The sequence below is a fragment of the Anomalospiza imberbis genome, chromosome 2, assembly GCF_031753505.1.
Source record: "Anomalospiza imberbis isolate Cuckoo-Finch-1a 21T00152 chromosome 2, ASM3175350v1, whole genome shotgun sequence".
Lineage (NCBI taxonomy): Eukaryota > Metazoa > Chordata > Aves > Passeriformes > Viduidae > Anomalospiza > Anomalospiza imberbis.
In genome coordinates, this window is record NC_089682.1 from 80,679,890 (window position 1) to 80,701,985 (window position 22,096).

The following is a 22,096-nucleotide window of genomic DNA, read 5'->3' on the forward strand; positions in this document are numbered from 1 at the left end:
ACCTACAGGGATTCACTCAGCCACAATATACAACACAAGTGAAAAAACACTTACATTCTACAAATGAGTTACAAATTCTCCGTATTAAAACTGGGTGAAATAAACAAAGATGTCTTCAAAATTCATATAATGGACATGAAGAAATCTATTTATCTTCATTATAGGCTGAAAGTGTTTGGCTAAAAGTCCCCAGTTTAGGTGAACCATAAGGAGAAAAAAAAATGATGGCAGAAGAAGAAGAAAAAAAAGTAACATGACAAATTAGCAGAACCAAACCTCTCCCCCACTGGGAGGGAGAGGTGAAGGCCAAAGGGTAGATTAATCTTACTATATCATATGGTCTTGATCTTAAAAATTTCTCTGCATGTTTAGCAGAAATCACATGCACAATGGGGAGACTTTGAAAAGATCAGGAGCCAGAGCAGATTAAGATGAAATGGGGCCAGATCCAAAAAGCTGTCAACCTCCCACCCTTTCCTGCAGACTCCCATGTGGGCAGGAGATTGTTTCGTGGCTCCACAGTGCTGGTCTGTGCTGAGCTCACTGATGAGTGCTCTTTCTCCTGGTGCCTCTAACAGAGAAGGACTTTTGACTTCTCTTTTCACAGCAGTATGAGCCACAGCTGTGGACACAGTTCTTAGTAACCTCTCATACTTTGTGGCCCCAAGTGAATGTGCAGAACCTGGCTGATCCTACCTCACCAAAAACTGGATCCATGCCTAGCCAAAATAGAAAAGGTATTTTTAAAAAGCAAAAGAAATGAGAAAATTCATTATATCTGTTTTAAAACAAAAATTTACAAAGAGAAAAGGTACTCAAGCAGGTAACCAGCTTACTGCAGCTTACCCAGTTGCTGAGTGTCAGCTGAGTCAGAGCCACTATCTGCATATATGCATAGTAAAAGTGACTTAATGCAACATGGCTTAGCTGAGCCTACAATAGAAAATTTAATTATGTGCACATGCACAATTTATACATGTGAGCTGACGGGTGATTACTTTTCAAGCTACTGAAATTGCTTGCATACACAAACCTTGAAGTCAACAAAGCAAATAATTTAGACTTTTAAAAAAGAAATTTAAAGGGTAATAACATAATCTATTTATTTAATCACATGATTAAAAAAAAAAAAAAAAAGAAGAATCCCTAAAAGTATAAACACTCTTTTATCTATTGTTCCAAAAACTCAAATGCATCAGTATGGAGAGCTCTTTTACTGATTTGCTTTCAGAACAGCTAGGTGCAAAAGCATATGTTCATTCACATAAATCTAACAGCAGTGTTTTCACTCTTTTTTAAGATAAAAGATAATCTATTCCATGATTTACAATCTCACTGACTTCCCATATTGAATCAGGCAGCCAAAAAAATCCCTATCATCCTGCAAATTATTATTAATGTGGTAGCATACACACATACATTGACTGATACGTTTTATTTTCATTCATGGTGGGCCAGGATAGCATAGTAATTTTATGAGGAAGGGTTATACATCCACTAATGACAAATTATTACAAACATCTACTCAGAACTTCCACACAAAGCATGCCAGACACACACAGATACATAATTCCCAGTTTTACACTGGCATAACTATTGTGATCTGCAACTTGAGAGAAACCTTGTGTGAATCAGATGCTGTGTTCCCCATTCTTCATTATGAAGAGCAACTCAACAGACACTTTTATAGCTGTTGCTGTACATATCTACTTCAGTTTCTCCTTTCTTATTCTTGTTTTTTTTTTCTCAATTTCCTAATTAAATGACTTACATTTGTTTGCTCTTTTAACATTACCCTATAAATGTCTACCAATCAAGTTATTACTCACTGAACTAGGCAGAACTCTTTCTTCTTTCCCATAAATCTTCCCTGCAACCATAACTTCATGCTGCTTTCCCCCCTAATATTTAGATGTGCTTGAATGAAATGCATTGGCTTGTACCTAATGCAACACACGTGTTTACGGAACACAGCGGGCACTACTCCATTTTCAAAAGACATAACAAAAGAACAGCCATTTATGAAAGTTTTACTGTTTCTGACTTCCTCTGCAACCCCCCACCCTTTCCCAGAGTCCAGCTAGACCATCTGGGTGCACTGGATTAAATAATGGACTCTTTGTTTGAAGAAAATTCACAGGAAATATTAAGCTTCTCTTAAGACAGGAGAGGTTACTGCATGGGAGCCAGGACAGGAGGAACTCAAGGAATCAAATGGAGAACTGTACTTCTTCAGGACAGAAATGTACATGCATCACTCAGATGTGCAAAGTTCCACCACAGACACCAGAGTCCTGGTGAAGTACAGAGCAGCCAATTGTCACGGCAACATGGAGATCCTTGGCACTTCCTCTCCTTCGGTGAAAAGGCAAGGCTTTTGTTGATGGACTGTAGTTCAAAGGACATTGTAAAGAATTTTGTCTGATCTGTAATCTTTGTCTATTTCTGCACAATTTTTGATATGTTTAGGTATTTCAAGCGGGTACATGCTACATTTTCTTTTGCAAATTTACACCGTTGAGATTATAAAGCAGCTGATTAACACCTGCAGAGGTTATGCAAGTGACGTGCATTGTTTCTCCAGTTCAGCTTGGTAAGAAAGCTTTTTATATCAATAGAACTCTATATCCATCCTAGGTTTAATACAATGCATTTCTTTTCATTATTCTGGCAAATGAGCAATTAATTTCATTGTAATCTGAAAGTTAGTTTAAATAATACAGAAAGTTCTACAGCATTAATTTTAGATATTACCATGGCTGTACAGTTTGTTTTTTTTTAATTTTGCATAGATCCAGACTGCAAAGTTAACTGCGGATCTTCTTTATCTGGACTCAATTGTATCCAACAAAAGATTTCTACAGACATAGCTATGTAAATGTTTTATGGCTCTCCTAGCAATTTGATATGGAAAATGAATCTCTATGGAAGCAATAGAATTTGAGGAAAGCAACATGCTGCTGATCTCCACAAGATTAATTTTACATCTCAGGCACAAGCTATTTTTTCTTTAAGTACGTAGGGGGTGGGAAAATATGTGGTGATTTTACTGTATTGGTACTATAGAAATGGAGAACACCTACATAAAGAAAAAGCCTTATATTTCACTTCTCTGGATTTATTCTACAACCTACTAAGCAGCAAAGGAGGCAAGGGACACTCTTATCTGTTTTCCCCTTTTTCAGCTTACAGAGAAAGAATACTAAACCAATTGGCTTAAGCTGTTATCAGATACAGGACCTAGATTCACACTGCAAGAGTCACCTCAAAAACTGTCCACCTGCATGTCCTGAAGATGAGCCATGCTGCACACAGTAATGAGAACCCCTGCACTCAAACTAGGGAAGCTTGAACTTCTCTAAGCTGGGTGATTTTTTTTCTGCAAATTTACCTTATCAAAAAAGCTAGTAATTTGGCACCTTTGTTCATGTAAACCAGTATGAAAAACAGAGCTATATCCTTCACCCTCAAATTTTGGAAAGCAATGCAGAGAGACTGCAGCAAAAGAGTCTTTTAGCACATGCATCAATAAAGAAAATTTATTCTCAAAGCCTATTATAAAAAAACCCAAGAAGCAACCCAGTTCTATTCATTTTTTCCACCTTTTTTTACAAAACTTCTCCCCTCATTTCTTTTGAATTTCTGTAAGTCTCTACCCGTACATCATGTTGAGTACCCAAAAGAAACTGGCTGGATAGGTTTAGCAAATAACCTTCTTTTAATACCATATCTCATATCCTAGGTTCCATTATTTCCATAATTAAATGGCCTTAGTATATCAGGAATTTTGCATATACAATCTACTGAGCTAAATGTCTTAAGAGATAAAAAAAACAGAAAGCAGAATTTTCACAGTTTATTTCCCCCTTCAAATATTTTTAGACTGTTTTTAAACAGCAGATGTTTAATATGCACACTTCAGTGCACATTTTCAGCTTGAACATCTTGATTTAAATTTGAGTTACCATGAAGGAATTATGACAATATATATGTCATATATATATATTACATGCTGATGATATTCCTCCTGGACCATACATAAACCTTCTAATAAGACTTCCTATTTTTTATCAGATAAATTATAGATATCACTGCAATGATATTTTAGGGTTCTTTTTACTTATGTAGATTTATTTACTTTTTTTTTTTATTCTGAACAGGAGATAAAAATAAAATTTTGAAATAAGTCTTATTTCAGGGAAAGAGTGTCTAGATACCACCCTCTTCAAATATTCCAAGCTTGTAAACAAGCTTTCTTTTTTTGACAGTGAGTTTGCTTGTACAACAAGCAGTACAAACATTATAAGCAGGAAATCCTAGTGATCACTCCTAACATGTAAGACCATCAAAGTCAAAGCATAAAAAATAAGAAAGACACAATCTGATTTGATTTACAAGAAGGAAAAAAAAGAAAACATTGAAAGACTTTGCTATAATAATTTCTCCCATTAACATAAATACATATCACTGTAATTCCATTTTTACATTTGCAACACAATAGTTTTTGTCAGTAAAAAGAAAGGAACACAGGACATTTTTGTTTCAAATATCAGTAACATCGTAAAATGAAGTGTTCTAAGAAACATCATTCAGGAGAAAATCCCAGGACACAGAAGCTTCGACTCAGTAACAATTTTGAAGAACATCTTTAACTCAGCAGGAAACAAAAATACTGTCTACCAGCATCTTATCACATTTTGAGGCTTATTCTGTCTCTGCCCTATCCCCTAGGAATAGGCAGGGGTTTTATTTGGTATTGTGATGGTTAGCTGAGGCAATGAAGGAGTAGGAAAAGAAACAGGGAGGGGAAAATACAGGAGCCAACTGTGCAGAAGTTACTGTGGAAAGTGTGATAAACTGTGCAGAATCTGAAAAGGGTGGAAGAGAAGAATGATCCAAAAGGACACTTTGTGATCCAGCCAGGAATGGACAATTAAGAACCCCTGACAAATCACATCTGAGGGGCTGGATATAACCCAAGCAACACTAGGGCTGCAGCTGGAGAACAAGCAGATGGCAACAAACAGAGAATTTGAGATTACATGAGGGGAAGCCCACCAGTGCCAGCTGTAAGAATCGTGGTGTCCTGGCAAAGGAAGAGTTGCAGCGTAAGACTAGTCTTTCTATTTCCAGGTGAAGAAAGCTGCAAGCATCACATTTTATACTGTAGTTTGTCACTGTTATTCTTGTTATTACACCATTTTGACTACTTTTTGTGGTGTTTTAAGTACTCTGGGTTGCCACAGATATTTGCTGAAGTTACCATTAGCAGTCACATGGTGCTAGAAAAGTCTCCTTTCACCATGGAGGTAATTTCTAATTTTCATTGTCCCAAACTTGTCATATTGCAACATGTACACTGGCATTATGAGAAGAAAGGGTACTAAAGACAGTTTCAGCAGAGGCACAGATGTAACTTACTTTTTCAGTCCAAAGATATCTATTGGCTGAAAGCCAAACGCCAGGGTTGCATTCTATTTCAGGCCTCAGATTTAATAACTAAGTTGCACATTTCTAACTTATCTTCTCATTTCTACATCTTTCAAATGCTTTTAGCTCAATGTAACTTGCTTTTAAAATGACATTTTCTTGAACAGTTCCAATACCAAGCTAAATTTTTTTTCCTCACTCCAAGAAGTCATTAAAGGTAAAATATTTTAATAATACAAGTATTTATTTTCCTTATTTTTACCAAAGCCAGCTCATACTCCAAGGTTTTGACAATGCATTAAAAATTTTTGAACATTTTTACCGATTCTTTGGCATAAAAGATTCTCCAAGCACCTGACTTTTGTGAGGACTTTGGCCCTCAGGCTAATGATTGCAGAAGTCCTAGAAGGCACCTTTGCATCATTCTCCAGACACCATACTTTACTGATATCCCAATGTAAAATAGGCAATGATTTTCTTGCTCTGGTAATTAGTAGCGCTATTTACAATAATTTTTTAGAATAAAATAGCAATTTTAAAATTTTGTACTACTGATGAAGTACACGTCAAGAGATGTACAAAGAAACACCAAATTATTCTGTTCTCTGACTCATATTTATCACATTGCCACATTTAAAAGGTAAGATACTTGGTGCCAGCAACTTTTGTTTCTTCACAACTCACGTGTACAATGTTGCCTACATGGTATCATGAGCACTCCTTTCTACTGCAAAACACATTATTGAGATTACATTAAGTGGAACATAACAGTTCACTTCAACTGAACATTCAGCTCAATGCTACAGTTGAAGCTGCTTGATGCCTCCCATTATGAAACATTGTTTATCAGTTCCTATAAATCTTCATGAACACTTTATTGTGGATTGAAAGCTTCCATGTTTACTGTCTGTCCTCAGACTGACTTTACCAACTTAAAAGTCCTCAACTGATTCCCAAAAGATAGAACTGGTGAGGGGAAAGTGCGCTATTTGTCAGGTTAAAGAGACCAGAAGGAAGCAGAACTGGAACTTTCCTCAGACTGATTCCCTAAAATGTTCACTAATAAAGTTCAGTTTTTCTTTGATTTATTCAGATTTGCAGAAAAACAAAGGTGTGGTCAAAATACAAATCCCTAGAAGTGTTTTCATGTTATTAAAAGCCTTCAAACCATTCAGAGATATTTTCTGAAGATCCTGCCTGCATCACAGAGGATCCATCTCCTCTACAGCTTCTGCTCATTGACTGTGTGGTTGGGTATACCAAGCTGTACTACCACCATCAAGCATCTCCCATTTGGAACTATTAGGTGAGAGGCAGAACTTCCTTTCCAATATCCCTTTTCTGATAGTCTGGAGCTATGCTTGTTTCAGTGTGGAAAGGTGACCTGGAGTTCACTGTTTCGTACTCTTGTTGCTGTCCCATAAGGGACAGCAGAGAAAGGAGGAAACTGCCACACTGAAGCACTGGGGGAGCCCAATAACTATGAAGTAAAACACAGTTTGAATTCCCTCACATTTGTGAGACTGATTTAGTTAATATTCGTACAGTACCATTGCATAGTGTTTTGGATTTGGAGAGGTTTTTCCTTTTTTTTTAGTTGAAACATTTAATTTTTTTCATAGTCTTTTTAAAATGGGATGTTTAAAATTAGTACAATTTTACCAAATACTAAACAGTAAAGAAATAAATTCTGATCTTTAGAAAGCAAAACAAAACCAAACTGTAAGAAGCCTTTTGAAAAGGGAAGTGAAAACGAATAGATCATTAAAGGAATAAAACCCCTCAGCAATGGAATCTGTATACTGGTGATTAAAGTTTTTTTCCCATTTGTGTATGCACACATATGTACGTCTATCCAGGAAATATTTTTAGTTCTCTCCTTATAGTGTATCTCATCTCATAATAGTCCAATTTTAGCTGTTTCCACACACCATTTCTATTTCTGCCCTTCTCTATCACAGACCACGCACTACAACTCAGTTGCTTACAACCTGAGGGTAAAGGAAAGTATGTGAACTAATTGATTCCTTTGGAGAAACTTGGAGGGTAAAGAGGACAGGGTAAAATTATTAGCACAAAATTTCTTGAGCATCAAGCTCCCATGGCGTCTCACCAGCATTTCTAAACAATTTGAATTATCCTCTGCCCTGTGATGACATGAGCCAGAAGATGGGGCACTTTCCTTGGGTGAGGGGTTACATTCTAAGAAGGCACAGCTTCAACACTGTGCACAAAAAACACCAGTAACTGCTGCACCACATTTGGTAATCTTTTGGCATCTTACAGCTTAAGTATCTAACAGCACAAATAATGTATTAAGATGTATAAACCAACATCTATTCAAATAAAATTCTTCTAACACCCAATTTAACTGGCCTCAGACAATTATGCTTTCATTTTGCCCATTTATCTGTGAAGTTACACTTTCTGGCTAACTTATGCACTGTTTCATACCCTAAGGATCAGATATTTAAGTCTGAGATTTTAATTAGTGCTCTCTGGCTTTGAAATACCCAGGAGATTCATATTACTGTTTCATTTAATTTCACTTTTCTTTCTTCATTACTGGGTTTGCAGATCACAGGCAACTTTAAAGAAAATTAGGCCAGTTCAACTAGGCTTGTAAGGATGGCAATCATATTCCGCCTAATTAGGCACTTCTAATACACATAATATGTGGCATCTAAACATTTTCCAAGCAGGAGGCCTGACAGCAATGCTACTTCCAATGATAAATGCACAGCAAGTGTATGTTGCTGTAGGAAGAATGGACTTGAACTGTTGAAAATCATGTTTTAGGTTGAGGATCCCTTTTCCTCTCATTCTTCCTGCTCTCCTGGAAACAGGTGTTTACTAGTTTGCTGAAGTTGTTCCCATTTATGAGGTGCTGAATACTCCTATAAAAATGTGCAATCTTTGTCGTGAAGAATTTGACAAAAAGGAAGTATTGAGATGGCTAGACAGAGCCATACAGAAATATGGGCAGGATGTAAGCACTTTAAAAGAAGGTAGATTTAGACTAGATACAGGGAGACATTTTTTACAATGAGGCTGGTGAAACCCTGGAACAGGCTGCCCAGAGAGGTGGTAGATGCCCCATCCCTGGAAACAATCATGGTCAGGCTGGATGCAACTCTGAGCAACCTGATCTAGTTGAAGACATCCCTGCTCATTCGGGAGAGGGGGCTGGACTAGATGAGCTCTGAAGGTCTTTCCAACTATTCCATGATGCTAAGATTCCAAAGTTTCATGTGAGCCACACATGGAAAACAGAGACATCAAAAAGCCAGTGTTTAATTTAATACTCCTGTTTGCCTGAATTTGCACAGTGCGTGAGTAAAAAAAAAAAAAAAATTTAAAGCATCATTGTCATTAAAAAGAACATTGTGACCTCAGAAGAGCATCATGAACTATTTCCCAAAGGGAAGATAAAGACATGAAAGAAGCTTTAAATATTTTTGAGACATATTCATGCATGTTATTTAAAAAGGAGGAGAAGGTTACTTTCCCCTCATATTAATCACTGATTATTTTCTATTGCCCATCCACCTAACTGCATCAGGATTACCAGAAGGAAGTTGAGTAATACCAATGAAGAAAGATGTGAGACCTAAGTCTTATGGGTGAGTCCAGGAAGTCTATTTCATATATGTGTGGGAGGACAGGAAAAGTTCCGGAAAACATGGTGAAAATCGGCCACCAAAGTTAGGAATACTTATGGAAGAATAGGTAACATTAGGAACTGTTCAGATGAAAGGCAGTTTCTCTTAAGGGACTTCTGAGACAATTTAAAGGAGAATTATGTTCTAATCTTATTCAGAAAGCATCCATTATTTGCTTATAATGTAATTATGCTAAGAAATTTTCACTGTTATCTCTTGAGGAGAGAAACTGCTCATCTGAAATTTCTGCCATAGCCAACATACTACCATGATCTAATTAATAATGGACATTCTTTCTCAAATTATATCTACAGGTTACTTTTTTTTCCCCAAAATTACCATATAAGCAGAAAGCATTTTTCAGAAGCTTGGCCTCTTAGGGAAAGCAGAAAAGTTCACAGTTTTCCTACTGAACGACTCTATTGTCTTGAACAACTTCATCACAAAGTTATACTCATTCCCCCATTCAAATATATACAGAAGAGTATATGAAGAGCTAACATGAAAACACAGATACAGATATTGCCATACATCACAGAAAATTGGTATGTTGCCATTCATTTGAGAGTTTGGAGAAGGTGTGCCCTTGTTATAACTTCCAATGATAAAGCAAAAGCGCCCCACAGGGATGTCAATATCCTGGGACAACAACCTTTCAGTAGTTTAATGGAGACTACTTACCTTAAAAAGGAAACATCACTTACATCCAACAACAGCAATAATCATTTGAAAAAGTAACAGAGTTGCTGATAAACATTCCCTGTAGAGTTTCCATTACTGACAATATATATGCCTCTCTTTTCTTGATAACAATCACTGAACTTTCTCATTCAGGTTTCCTGTTGCAAAAAGACCTATCTATTTCCATTATTATGAAGGAACTCAGGGTTCATTCTTAAGGAATGGTATGAAAGGGACTGCAACAAAAACAATAATTGTGAGTTCCTCTACAGTCTTTCAGAACCTATGATTTTGTGTATTAGATCTTGAGAGAATTAGCCTGGTACAATCTCAGGCTAGAAGCATTTGCCCTTACCTTTAAAAAGAAGAGCCACAAAAAATATTTATGAAAATCCCACTTGATCTTGCAAAGATTCCTATTTTGCACTGTACCCATAATCTCCAGTTACTTTTAAACTATTTAAAGAAGGCCTATTGTGCCTCTGTACTACAAGCAATTCCTGATATATACAATTATATCTCCATCAGTAAACATTAGTCACCTATAGCAAGCTCCAAATACCTAATAAGCACTTAAAATTCAGAGTCAGAAAGAATGACATTATAAATGTAACAAGAGGTAATAGTCAGTATCTTATCTCATTAAAGATACGCAATGCAAGTTATATTAGCATTTAACACAATAAAAATCCAAGGAATGCACAATCTCAAAAAAATCTATCCATTAGGTATCCATTCTAATGCAACACAGGAATACACACTGTCAAGTAAACTCTTATTTCAGCTAGAAAACTTCATCAGCACTTGTGCAATGGGAGCTAATCCCTTTGACCTCAGCTAGAAGCAAACCTTGTGGCTGAGAAGGCTATGCTTAAGAGAGGACTCGGGAAAAGGACTGAGATGACAAAAAAAAACCCATGTTCTCCAAAATCCTGGGGTCACTTGATGACTGAAAACCTTTTAGCACATTCCTGGAGCCCAGACACAAAGTACTTGATAAGACTTTTAGCACCAGAGCTCAAGAATAACCATGGTTCACATATAAGGAGTCAGCTGACATATGAATCACTTTATGAAATTCTCAACCCTGACATTAACTGATGGAGGCTTGGCTCCTTCCAAAGCTACTTCACTCTTCAGACCAGTTAACAGACACAAGCACAACACAGTAAGAATTTTATGTCTTTTAACAAGGCCACATGCTACTTCAGTGACCAAAAAGTTCTGAAAATTTAAATACACAATGCATTTTTCAACCTGATCAAGATTTCAGAAAATCTAAGCATAAATGGGGAGATGAACAGTAAAGTATATATTTAAATGCCACAAGGCAGAAAAGGAATAACAGTACACTATTTATACTGCATTTGGACCCTTTTATTTTTTTCAGTGGTTGGGCTCAAGTTTCTTCAAATTATCTACAACAGCTTGTTGGACTATCTGTACAATATCAGCTTTTAAGGAAATCCTTCTTGGCAATTTTTATTTCCCAATAAGTTTAAGAACAGTTAAATATCTGCTGTAGTAACACTCTTATTGCACAAGGTGTGATTATAAGGTGTGAAACATGGTCATTCTTAAGTAGCTTACAAGTTACACTTTTCTATACTTTTATTCTATTTTTTTCCAATAAAAATTACTTTCAATTTGGTATAGGTTCACAAAGCATTGATAACAAAGCTGTTTAACTCACAGAGAAATGAGAAATATATGGGTAGATCATAAAACTCCAGAAAAAAATGTAGGAACTTCGGAGAAAAATATATATTTCACACAGTATAAAGGATATTGTTTAATCGGTTTGAAAAGTAAAAGTAACCATAAATTCTCTTTTCACTCACATGCTCCCAACAAAAAAAAAACAGGCACTGTACTAACTGAACATCACCATTTACTTAATGTATATGAAATGTCTAAGTTCATTGACAATAACAACGAAAATACCTCTAAACACAAAACTAAAAGTACTGGTGTGATTAAGGAGCTTTGTCTATAACATTTTGGTTTATAGATGCAACTTAAGAAAGGGTGAAGTTTCCTGGCTCTGGATTGTCATTTTCGACATTTAAGGTTCCCTCATTCTCAAAGTGGATGCAAGGCAGATTCCCAAGACTGTGGTCCACCAAGGTGACAAAGTGACACATGATATGACCATGCCAGTCAATGGGGAATATGAGCAACAAGAACACCCACAAGGTGCTTCATTCCATTACCTGGCAATTAGGACACACACTTAACAGATGACAATTAATGTTTAATGCCTGGGCATTTTGCTTGTAAGGGATGGTGGACACAGACATTGCAAACTATCCTAGGAAGCAAAGAGCTGAATGGAAGTGCTTCTTCTCCCTGATGCATGACCTTACTTACTAGACAGCAGACACATGCACCTTCTTGCCTCCTTCCTCTTTAGTATCATACGTCTTGGACTCCTGCACACAAAATATCAGGACACTTGTTTTGGAGGTGGGAAATGTGGACCAGTGACAGAAAGAATCACATTATTTTTGTCTACCAGGAAGTCATTGGTTCTGGTACCTCATATAGCTCTATCCATATGTAGGGGCTTTAAGCTATAATTACAGATTTGTCCATGACCAGAATATCAGGTATTTTGGAATCCTGTCAAAAAAGTTGGCTGTTCTGTGCTACATTGCTATGCACCTACAGTACTTATTATGAAACTACTGTCGAGTTTACTTTGCATTTCCTGCAGGTTTTCCTCTCATCTTGTCCTTTATCAAACATCATCCATCCGGCCATCCATCCATTTAAAAGAGAGTGTTATACCCCAGGGCAGTGGGGAAAGTGTGGGTGTTGTGGAGGTGGCTGTAGGCTCTTTTTACACCATGCCTCTGACTTCCCTAGAAAAAGCTGTATCCAAATCTAGATCAATTCACCAACCACCAATTACACACTTCTCCACCATGCCTCTGACTTCCCTAGAAAAAGCTGTATCCAAATCTAGATCAATTCACCAACCACCAATTACACACTTCTCCAAAGAATGCAATTATTCCAAATTTTAACATGTGTAACTGGTATGAATTTGGTTTGGGTTGGCAGGAACATGTAAGTAGGTGTAGATTCCTTGTAAGGGGTAGGAAAAGGAAATTAAACTTTTAAAAAATTGATTAAAAAGTAGAGAAGGAGATATAAAAGCTGTATTTTTCTTCCATTTAAACACAAGCTGTTATGTAAGTGTCTGCTGCAGTAGGTCTGGTTTTAAAGAAAGTTAAAGAGGCACACACTGGCTCTCTTGCAGCGCATGAAGTTATTTAACATACCTCAAGGAATTGAAAACATTTCAGAGTGATTTTTTTTTTGTTAGCCTCTCAAATATGCCTGTAATAAGAGTATTAAAAGTTATCAGGCAGAAATTTGTAAAGAAAAAAATTATAAAATTATGTTGTCTGAAGAAATGAAACCCATTGGTACCGTAATGACTTTTTAAAATAATATTTGGGAGGCCCTAAAAAAAAAAAGAAGAAAAAAAGAGTAAGAATGTTTACAGTGTCAAATATTAGCAGGTTTGACTGTTTTTATCAAATTTTCACACACATAAGAAAAAAAAATATATAGCTGCAGTATCAGTGAAATATCAAACCAACAAGAGCCTATAGAATCTACAAATGGATATAGGAAAAAAGGCCAAACTGGAGATTCAAACTTACTACAGCATGGATCTTCTCAAAAGTAACTTTTTACAGATGAATCCCCATGCACCAAACAATTAAAGACAGCACTCTTACTAAAGCAAAGCACTTCCATTTGCTGATACTGTTAAACCAATATTCACACCTGGACTCTCATGCCTCACACCATGAGCTGTGCTGCAAGGTGGGCAACAAAACCCACCGGCCATCTAGAGGCACACACAATTTTTCAGACCACACACATTTTTGTTTCTTCAACATCCACGACAGTACCAAGCAGACTTATTGCAACATTGCTTTACCTATCAACAGAAAACCCAGAAATTAAGTCTCCCAAGTTAAAAAATGTCAAGGACTCCAGAGCTGTCTCTAATTTATAAGTCCCTAGGCAGCTTTTGCCTCTAATATTAATGGGTTCTCCTTGAATGCTATCTGGTTCAGGCAATTACATTTTACTATAATTATTTAGATAAAACTAAAGTAAACAGGCTGAATCATCCTGGCAATAGGCTAACAGTGGGATATCTGGAAAATGTGGCTTTACTAAGAACATCTGCTAACACCACAACACTTACTGAGGTGTATGAAGTCCCAGCGATAGGTTTTTTTTCTTCTAAGAAAGTTTAAATAATTGCAGATCGAAAATGCATGTTGGGTTGGAAATAGCCCATGAAACCATCTTTCATTCTGTGTACCACAGCATACTTCAGAGATTGGTCAGAGGAGTATTTTGAAGTTTACACATGAGTTTATTCATAGGCTGATGTCCTCTCTGGAAACTCAAAGGGACTTTTTATTCAATATGGACAGACACATCAACAAAAGAGACAGACAAGCTTTACTAATATCAGGGGTTTTGCTTCACAGGAAGCAAAACCAAACATGTTTTTTCCTGAACAGTGACAGGTCTTACTTATACATGATGCACTTTGCAACTGACTCAACTTCTGCATTCTTCTTTGGGACAGTCATTTGCATTTCGCCAAAGATCCTGATTAGAAAGGCAGCTTTTCTCCCATTATGTGTTTGATTTTTTGCTGAATATAGAAGCCAAAAATTGAGATGGTAGATCTGTCATTACTACACTGTATCATGACCTCAGTTTATGATGGTTTGTTATGTTTTTGTGTTTTTTTTTAATCTCCACATCTGGCTAAAACCTTTATTCAAAATCAGCATAATTTTTGCAAATGTGACTACATGACTATTTCCATGTTTGGCATCAACATCTTTACTGAGCAATTATTTTTAGGCTTTCCATTTTCTGTCAGTTGAACTTTGGACCCTTACCAATATATTTTGGATGCAAACCTAAGACAGCTTTTGGCTTGCTTTTTGGTTGAAATTACAAACCTCCTCCAACGTTCAAGTTCCCAAATTCTTAAGTCTAATGCACTTCACTGACTAATTCTTTTGAATTTTCAAATTTCTCCTTCTGAATGTAATGAAACCTTTAACATTGGACTGGTTTCATTTTCTGGTCAACATAAATGAAATCAGTATATGATTACATCTAATGCTCTTCCTAAGACAGCTTTTTTTTGTAATATCATTATCAACAGCATTAAATCTAAATAGAGAAACGTTCCCAGTTAGCACTAGTAGCATTTTGTCTGTATTGTGGATCTAGGAAGTCTAATGCACCTCATGATGCACTAGAATTTCTCCTGCTGCTAAGAACTATCACAGCTATCTGTCTGCATGTAGTCTGAGCTATGATCCCAGAAGACTCTCACCAGAATCTCAGGAGAGACATCTTCCTCCAAGTGATTTTCAAAAAATATTCTGTTTTATTTATGCAGGTTTGGCCTTATTATTAAATGCTTAAGTATTAATTTTAAAACTCCATTTTCAAAGTCGATTTCAAGCTTTTACTTGATCCCAAAGTTAGGCTCCCTTTTGTGTCTTTCCCATGGTTTCCCAATTTATATTTTTAAGCAGAAAAGCATATCACCTTACAGCCCTGCAGTATACAGCAACTGCTGTGCAAAAATAAATCTGTTCCATTTTCTGAAGTCACTTATTTTGCAAACATCAATATCTGCTTGCAAAATAGAAAGAGCATGTACAGTCTTAAGGCAGAATTAGTTTGTATAAAGCTTCATCAAATTTGTTCTCTTACAAGATTTTTTTCTTCCCAAACATGCTGTCCTCATCAGAAACTGCCTTACTCTGTAAGTTGTCGTTTTTGCTAGATTATCTTAACAGTTTTAAGTAGCTGAGAAAAAATTTCTCTTTTCTGTTCCAGAGTAGGAGAAAATTTAATTAACTTAAATTTCTTTGTCTTTTAACTAGTCTCCACTCCATTAGGAATAATTAGTAATCTTCTACAAAATTTCCTTGAATGAAATCCTTCATTTGAAAGAATGAAATTTTATGTTAGTCCTCTTCTTGCTTTAATAAATTTTAAGTCCCTAGAATATTTTCTTTCAAAAGGAAAAAAAAACAAAAACAAAACAAAAACAGGGTTACAATTCCCCTAGAACAAAATTTTAGAAAGCTCTGACTGAAGAATAAAAGAAATCAAATCAGAACTCCATGACCTACCACCTACGGGTGTTCAATTCCATGGCAACATGAGACTTCCTAAAGATTACTCAGCCTTATATTGCTTTAAGCATATTATTAGCATCCAGTTCTCCTGCAGGGAGCTATGCTCAGAAAAAAGTTTCTTCAAAGGTGAGTGTTTACAGAAGCAACCTGAGCTGTCAGGTAAGACTTTTGAGGTTTTCCATAGGAAATCTCTGTAGGTTGCATTTTGTAAATAACAGCACCAAACTACTCTTGCAGCACACATTGTGAGCCACCCCTTTTGCAGCACAAACCAACACAGCCATTATTCAGAAGTGTCCTACTGGCCTTTACACCTGATATATTTGTGTCTGTATACACACCATCTCAATGAATATGTATGACTATATAAATATGAGTATCACTGGTTTACTCCACTTTCATCACTTTGAAATATTTTTCCAGGTTGTGTTTGATTCTCCCTCAGCTGCTGTGCTGAAGTTTATGTTTGATAAGACTTTAAAAGAAGGTTTTTAATGAGTATTAAGGATGAAAACATTTTCATCATATGCCTTCAGAACATTTTTGCTTTGTAAAAGCTAAATAACTCTGAATTTTGAATAATCATGCTCTTTTCAAAATATTTTGCTAGTATAAAAGTATCTGGACAGCTCTGGCACTAAAAAAAAAAAGTGTGGACATACTCAAAGCATGACAAAACTCCAGGTATAGGGCCTGTATCTATAATGAAGATTAGAAATTTACAGTGGTCAATTTAGCAAGTCAGTCTAATTTTACTGCTGGTGAGTCTAATCTCTGGTTCAACCATGCCACTCAACAAACAGACAGGTCTCCAGGGGAAATCCTAATACATTTTAGCAGTTGCACATTTTGTTCATGTTCTCAGACTGAATGATGAAGAAGAACTGATGACAGAATTATTCATCTCAAAGCTGTGTCATACAAACTTGTAATGGGATTATGTTGCTCACCCAAATGATCTCCTGCCACAGAACATCAATTTCAGAAATTGATCAGATTCTAATAGTTTCCAGCATTATAAAGTATCTGCAAACTGTGAAAAGTACAAATGTACTTGCCAAGACTGTATGCTCCATTTTACCTAATTAACAAGACAAGAAATGCACAAACATAAGGAAAAGGTAATTTCTAAACATCTCCAATGTGAAACTTCTCTATGCTCTTCACCAATCTACTCAACACACTTGGTGGAGGAGGTTATAATATACAGCTACTATCTTCTCCTCCATTATCACTAGAATTGGAAAAGTAAAATGAAGAATCTCTCCTAAAAGAACTGAAAGTAAGCTGCTATTTTGGAAGCTTCCATCTTCTGAGGGCGAGACTGAAGAAAGACACAAACTCCAAACTAAACTTGTGATCTCAAATGGAGTACTGTACAAACTGGAATATCATCAAAGGCTGCAAAATAAAGCAACTTCCATAGCAAAAGAATAGATATGACACAGTCAAAGTAAGAGCTTGAGTCCCAAGATCTACCCTATTGTGTATATCAAATTTCTGTGTTTAATCCCCAGAAATTAAAATTTGTTTAGAAAAGTGGTCATAAACATTGGAATTGCACTTTCTGCATTTGGATATACAACTGAGATGTTCACAGTTTGGGAAAATAGTTCTAAATGTTCTGTAAGAAAAATGTTCTCATGGACCACCTGATTAATCTAAATATTCAAGCAGTTATGAGAATCAAAACGAAAGAGCAAAAATACCAAGCTATAAAAAGCCAATAAATATTCAGTCTACTCTCTTATTTACTATTTAATGACATTAGCAGTTATGATTAAATTTCCTTGTACATTAGATAATGGTATTGATTATGATTAAAAACAATTTCTCTTTTTTAAAAAAATAAGCTGAAGTTCTGTAAATTCCCAACATAAATACAATTTATTACTATGTAAATATTATTGAGGAAATCCTTGATATTTTTGGGCACAAATTGTTTAGCACTTTTATATCCAAAATCAGCTTTACTGCTTAAAAAGGTTGAAGGAATATGCACACTCAAACCTCATTATGCAAATGAAACAGGAATTTCCACCATTTCTAGTTTATTGGATTGCATTTCATTCATGCTATTTTTAACAGACATCTGGGGAAGCAAATACTGCAGAAAACATATTGAAGAACTTTTGGTTCAATGAGCAGAATGGATTAGCATTAACTGTAGTTTTACTGTTTGGCCAGTTTCAATGGCTGCTTTGTAAGCTGTAAGCGACCACAATTTCTCCTAGCTATCCATACAACTTCTCAAGGCAACGTCTTCACTGCAACATGGATGAAAAGTGCTAACTACGCAAATACACATGCATGGTGAGGAGCTGGGAAAAGGGACATGCATTTCAGTGTAAATCTGGACTGGAAAGCACGTATGGTATGTCATCTTCTTGAAAGCTCTAACATCCCTTGTTCATGTCTATAAATCTGCCAGCTGGTGGGGAGAAGCAAAGATGTTATGATTTAAGTGGCCAAGTTTTCTCTGCTAGAGACGCTTTGGCAGAAAGGTGAGAAGCAACATCTCAAAGAAGTACACCTGTGAGACACAGTGGAGAATATTGAAAGCAAATTTGCAGACAACAGATAAAGAAGTGGGCTTTTGTAATCAAGAACATACCTATAAAAAGGGCATACATTAAAGGAGAAACGCTGCACAGAATAAACCTGAAGTTCTGTGAATGCATTTTTCATGTGAGCAGCTCATTTGACTCAAGCGTTACTACAGATTTTATTTAATGAACGCCACATGATATTATATTAACAGCCACCTGATGGATCACGCTAACAGCCTGTTCTGAGAACTTCACTGAAGATCAGCATCCTCCTTTTAAGAGTTTAACACAACAGAAACAAGTGAGTCACTCACACGCTGCCATACAGCCAAGAACTTCCAGGGGCTGAGCTGGATGCACAGGCCTAGGGAGGGAGGTACTTCAGCACAGCTGGACTCAGGTGGTCTCAGTGAGGGGTTAGAGTTTTGGGGTAAGTTGTGCAATGTCCCTCTACTGGATATAAGAGAGACCCTGTTAATATACTTATTGTGAGGAAGGGAATGAGGACAAGTACTGATGTGCCAAATGGGAGGGAGCTGAGGGTACTGTGCAACTGCCTACAGCACTAAGAGAGGGTGGAGATGAAAAAGGAGGTCTTGTAGTAGGAAGATAAAGGGGGCATTGGATGCAAAGCCATTGGAAAAACAGCTTCTTTCCTTCTTGCCTTTCTGAACCATTAGTCTAAGCAGTACATCCAGCCAGAGTCTGCCCTTCCTGCCTTAGTTTGTTTCTTCCTCATACACAGAATATCTGTTTCCAAGGCCCAGCAGTTGTTGACATTTGAAAATATCACACTGCAGTGGAACACTATATTTATGCCTCTGTTGAAAGCAAACTTGTATCTCGAAGTCCCCAGAACCCACCATTACTTTCCAACTGCTAAAGCACGAGTTTTTGATGAGGGCAGAGTAAGTCAGCCAGCATGCTCTCCACTCCTAATCCAGCCAAAAGCTGCTTAACACATCAGTCTCTGTCCTATAAATCAGGGTAGATGAGGACTATAACCGATTTCCCCTTCCTGCCTCTTTTAGGAAGGACAGATTAATGAAGGTTGCAGAAACATGACAGCTATTAACAGGGATAAACACGATACCCCTGACCTCAACCACAGTTCCTGGATCAGATGCGTGTGCACGCCTCCATGCACACACGCACGTGGGTGCAGACACCACAGGACTCAGATTTTCCTGGCAAGTTGTCTGCTGCTGGCAAGATGAAGCAGTAACACTGCTGGCCCAGAGATGCTGAGCTGAGGACTAACACAGGCCAGCAAAGTCAAAGTGAAATTAGGTTTCAGAGTTCCAGTCCTAATTTTCCCCAAAAACAGAGTCATTCTCCTCATTGTTTCCATAACAGTAATATGTGCTTTTGACAAGCAATCTGCACTTGTTTTCACATCCAGACATTCTGTATTGGTTACACTCTGCTTGGAGGCAGAGACACTGGCTTTGGCCAGCTGAGACTGCAGCTTTTGTACATAATGCACCTCAGTACATGATGAAGTCTGCCATAACCTCTTTGTGCAACTCTGAAGGTTCCAAAGCACTCAGAAAACATTAACAGAACATAAAAAAGTAGTTTAATAAAAAAAAAAAAAATCCAATACTGCCAGCTTCAAAGCTCTCTTATTTTACAGTGCTGAGAAAGAAATATCTGTATAAGCAAAGGAGATGTTCTGAATTAGGGCAAATCTCATGAGTTACTCACATTGCAAAATCCTATTTAGGTGCCTAAATAATAGCTGATTGCAAAGATTTTTGTGAGAGTGGCCCTTAAACCTTAATCTTTGCCAAGACACAGCTAAGGGCTATTGAAAGGCATCCCCTGACCTCTATGAAAACTGAACAAGCATCAGCTAAAGAAAACCTGGGATTTCTGGGAGACTTTCCAAAACTGAAGGCTAACAATGCCTGAAGCACTTGCTGACATACTCTACGCTGAGGAACATTTTCTTCTTACAAGCTGCTGTAACGTGTGCTTCATTCATGTAATGCTTTTTGTGCTTACATACCCCATAAAAACTTTTTATGAAAATAGCACCACTACTGACACTTGACAAACAAGGAGCGTTTACTTCTTAATTTTATGGTCACTCACATGCATCCTTATGTCCCATCAGCAGCTCTTATGATGAAATTGTGTGTGGCTATCATATCTATTGATCGTGTCAGATATGGAGATGATTGCTAGGAATTATGATGGCTATGGTGCCTATTGTTTCTGCATTTCATGCAATAAACAGTGTGTTTAGTATGAAAATCATCTGTACATCCAGGCAGGGAAGAAACTGCAATGTATAGTGAGGACTGCTTGTTTTTTTCTCTTTGATGGATCCCTAATTAACTGACTTTTCTTAGCTGATTGCCAAGGGGATATGCAATGCCTCTTCCTAAAAGACATAAAACAGAGAAGGGAGATGATATAAAGAAGGAACACATACCCTCATTCAAGGGCAGGTTTGAGCCTGAAGTCAAAGCAAAGCTGACCTAATTGTTCAGCCTAAAGAAAAGAAAATTGATGAGCCCACAGATTTTTTCAAAGAAAAAGGAATCATCTGTTTCCCATGTAGATAAGAAATGTAGTAATGGATTTCATTTATAGCAAGGGAATCTGGGGAAGATAGCTGAAAAACAGTAAGAAGAGTTTATCACTGGCACAGAATATCTTGGTAGGATACAGATTCTTCTTCATCACAGGCTTTAGAGGGGCTTGTTAGCCAAGTAAATGTGGAATGTTAGCCAAGTAAATGTGGAATGTTAATCCCACACTTAGATGGGGAGATTGATTCACTGACTTCTAGACTGGTTTTCCTAAATTTCTGATTCTATGGCTTTTAGACTGTGTGATCCAAAGGCAAGAGCAAGCCATGGGAACAAGGGAAACAATGACTAGAAATAATGGAAACTGATGAGATTTCAGATTTTACCTTTCTGATAGGGTGAAATTAATCTCATCCTAAAAACTTTTAAATCAACTTTAAAACAAAGTGTAGATGACAACAGCTACATCAGGCATACAGATACCTTTAGAGAAGCAAACCAGACATTTCTGGAGCATAATTCATATGAACTATTCGAAAGATCCACTTTCAACTGAGTCAACCAAACATCTATCATCTACTTTGTCAGAAAGTCTGTTTTTTTTTACTGGGAAAGATACCTACTGGGAATGGCTCAGTCCCAGGCAATTACCTACATGCAGCTACCTAGTGTTAGCTACAAAGGATCCCAGTACAGGTGACTGGCTTCCCAACCCCAAACTTTGCCTCTTGTTCACCTCTAGTATCAGGAGTTCCGAACCCAGATTACAAAACAATGGCATTCCTCTTCCTTCCTCAGAAGTAATTCCCAAAGCTCAGAACCCTGATTATTTATATATTTCTTCTATCTACTTTTCTTTCCCACCTTCAAATTCTGCTTTTCTTTAGTCTTCCTGCTGCAAGACCTTAACTGTTACTCTCATCATCTGGATGAACCTGGAGGATACCGGCAGGATGTAGTGACAAACCAGCAGAGTGTTGCTTCAAAATGCTTTTCAGGGAAGCAGAGACAGGCTTTACAAGCCC

The 22,096-nt window shown here is 37.0% G+C and overlaps 1 protein-coding gene across 6 annotated transcripts in view; it reads right to left on the reverse strand.

Annotated features, from left to right (window-relative positions):
- DCLK1 (doublecortin like kinase 1) overlaps positions 1-22,096 on the reverse strand; it is a 229,762-nt gene that overhangs the window by 92,197 nt on the left and 115,469 nt on the right. Inside the window, exon 5 of one of the 6 annotated variants that reach the window (XM_068182016.1) lies at positions 11,360-11,986. The exons of the other annotated variants lie outside the window; for them this stretch is intronic. Within the exon in view, the coding sequence (XP_068038117.1) occupies positions 11,934-11,986 (53 nt within the window). The 3' untranslated portion in view covers positions 11,360-11,933. Of the gene's footprint in view, positions 1-11,359; positions 11,987-22,096 lie in introns of those variants that run through there. 6 annotated transcript variants of the gene reach the window in all.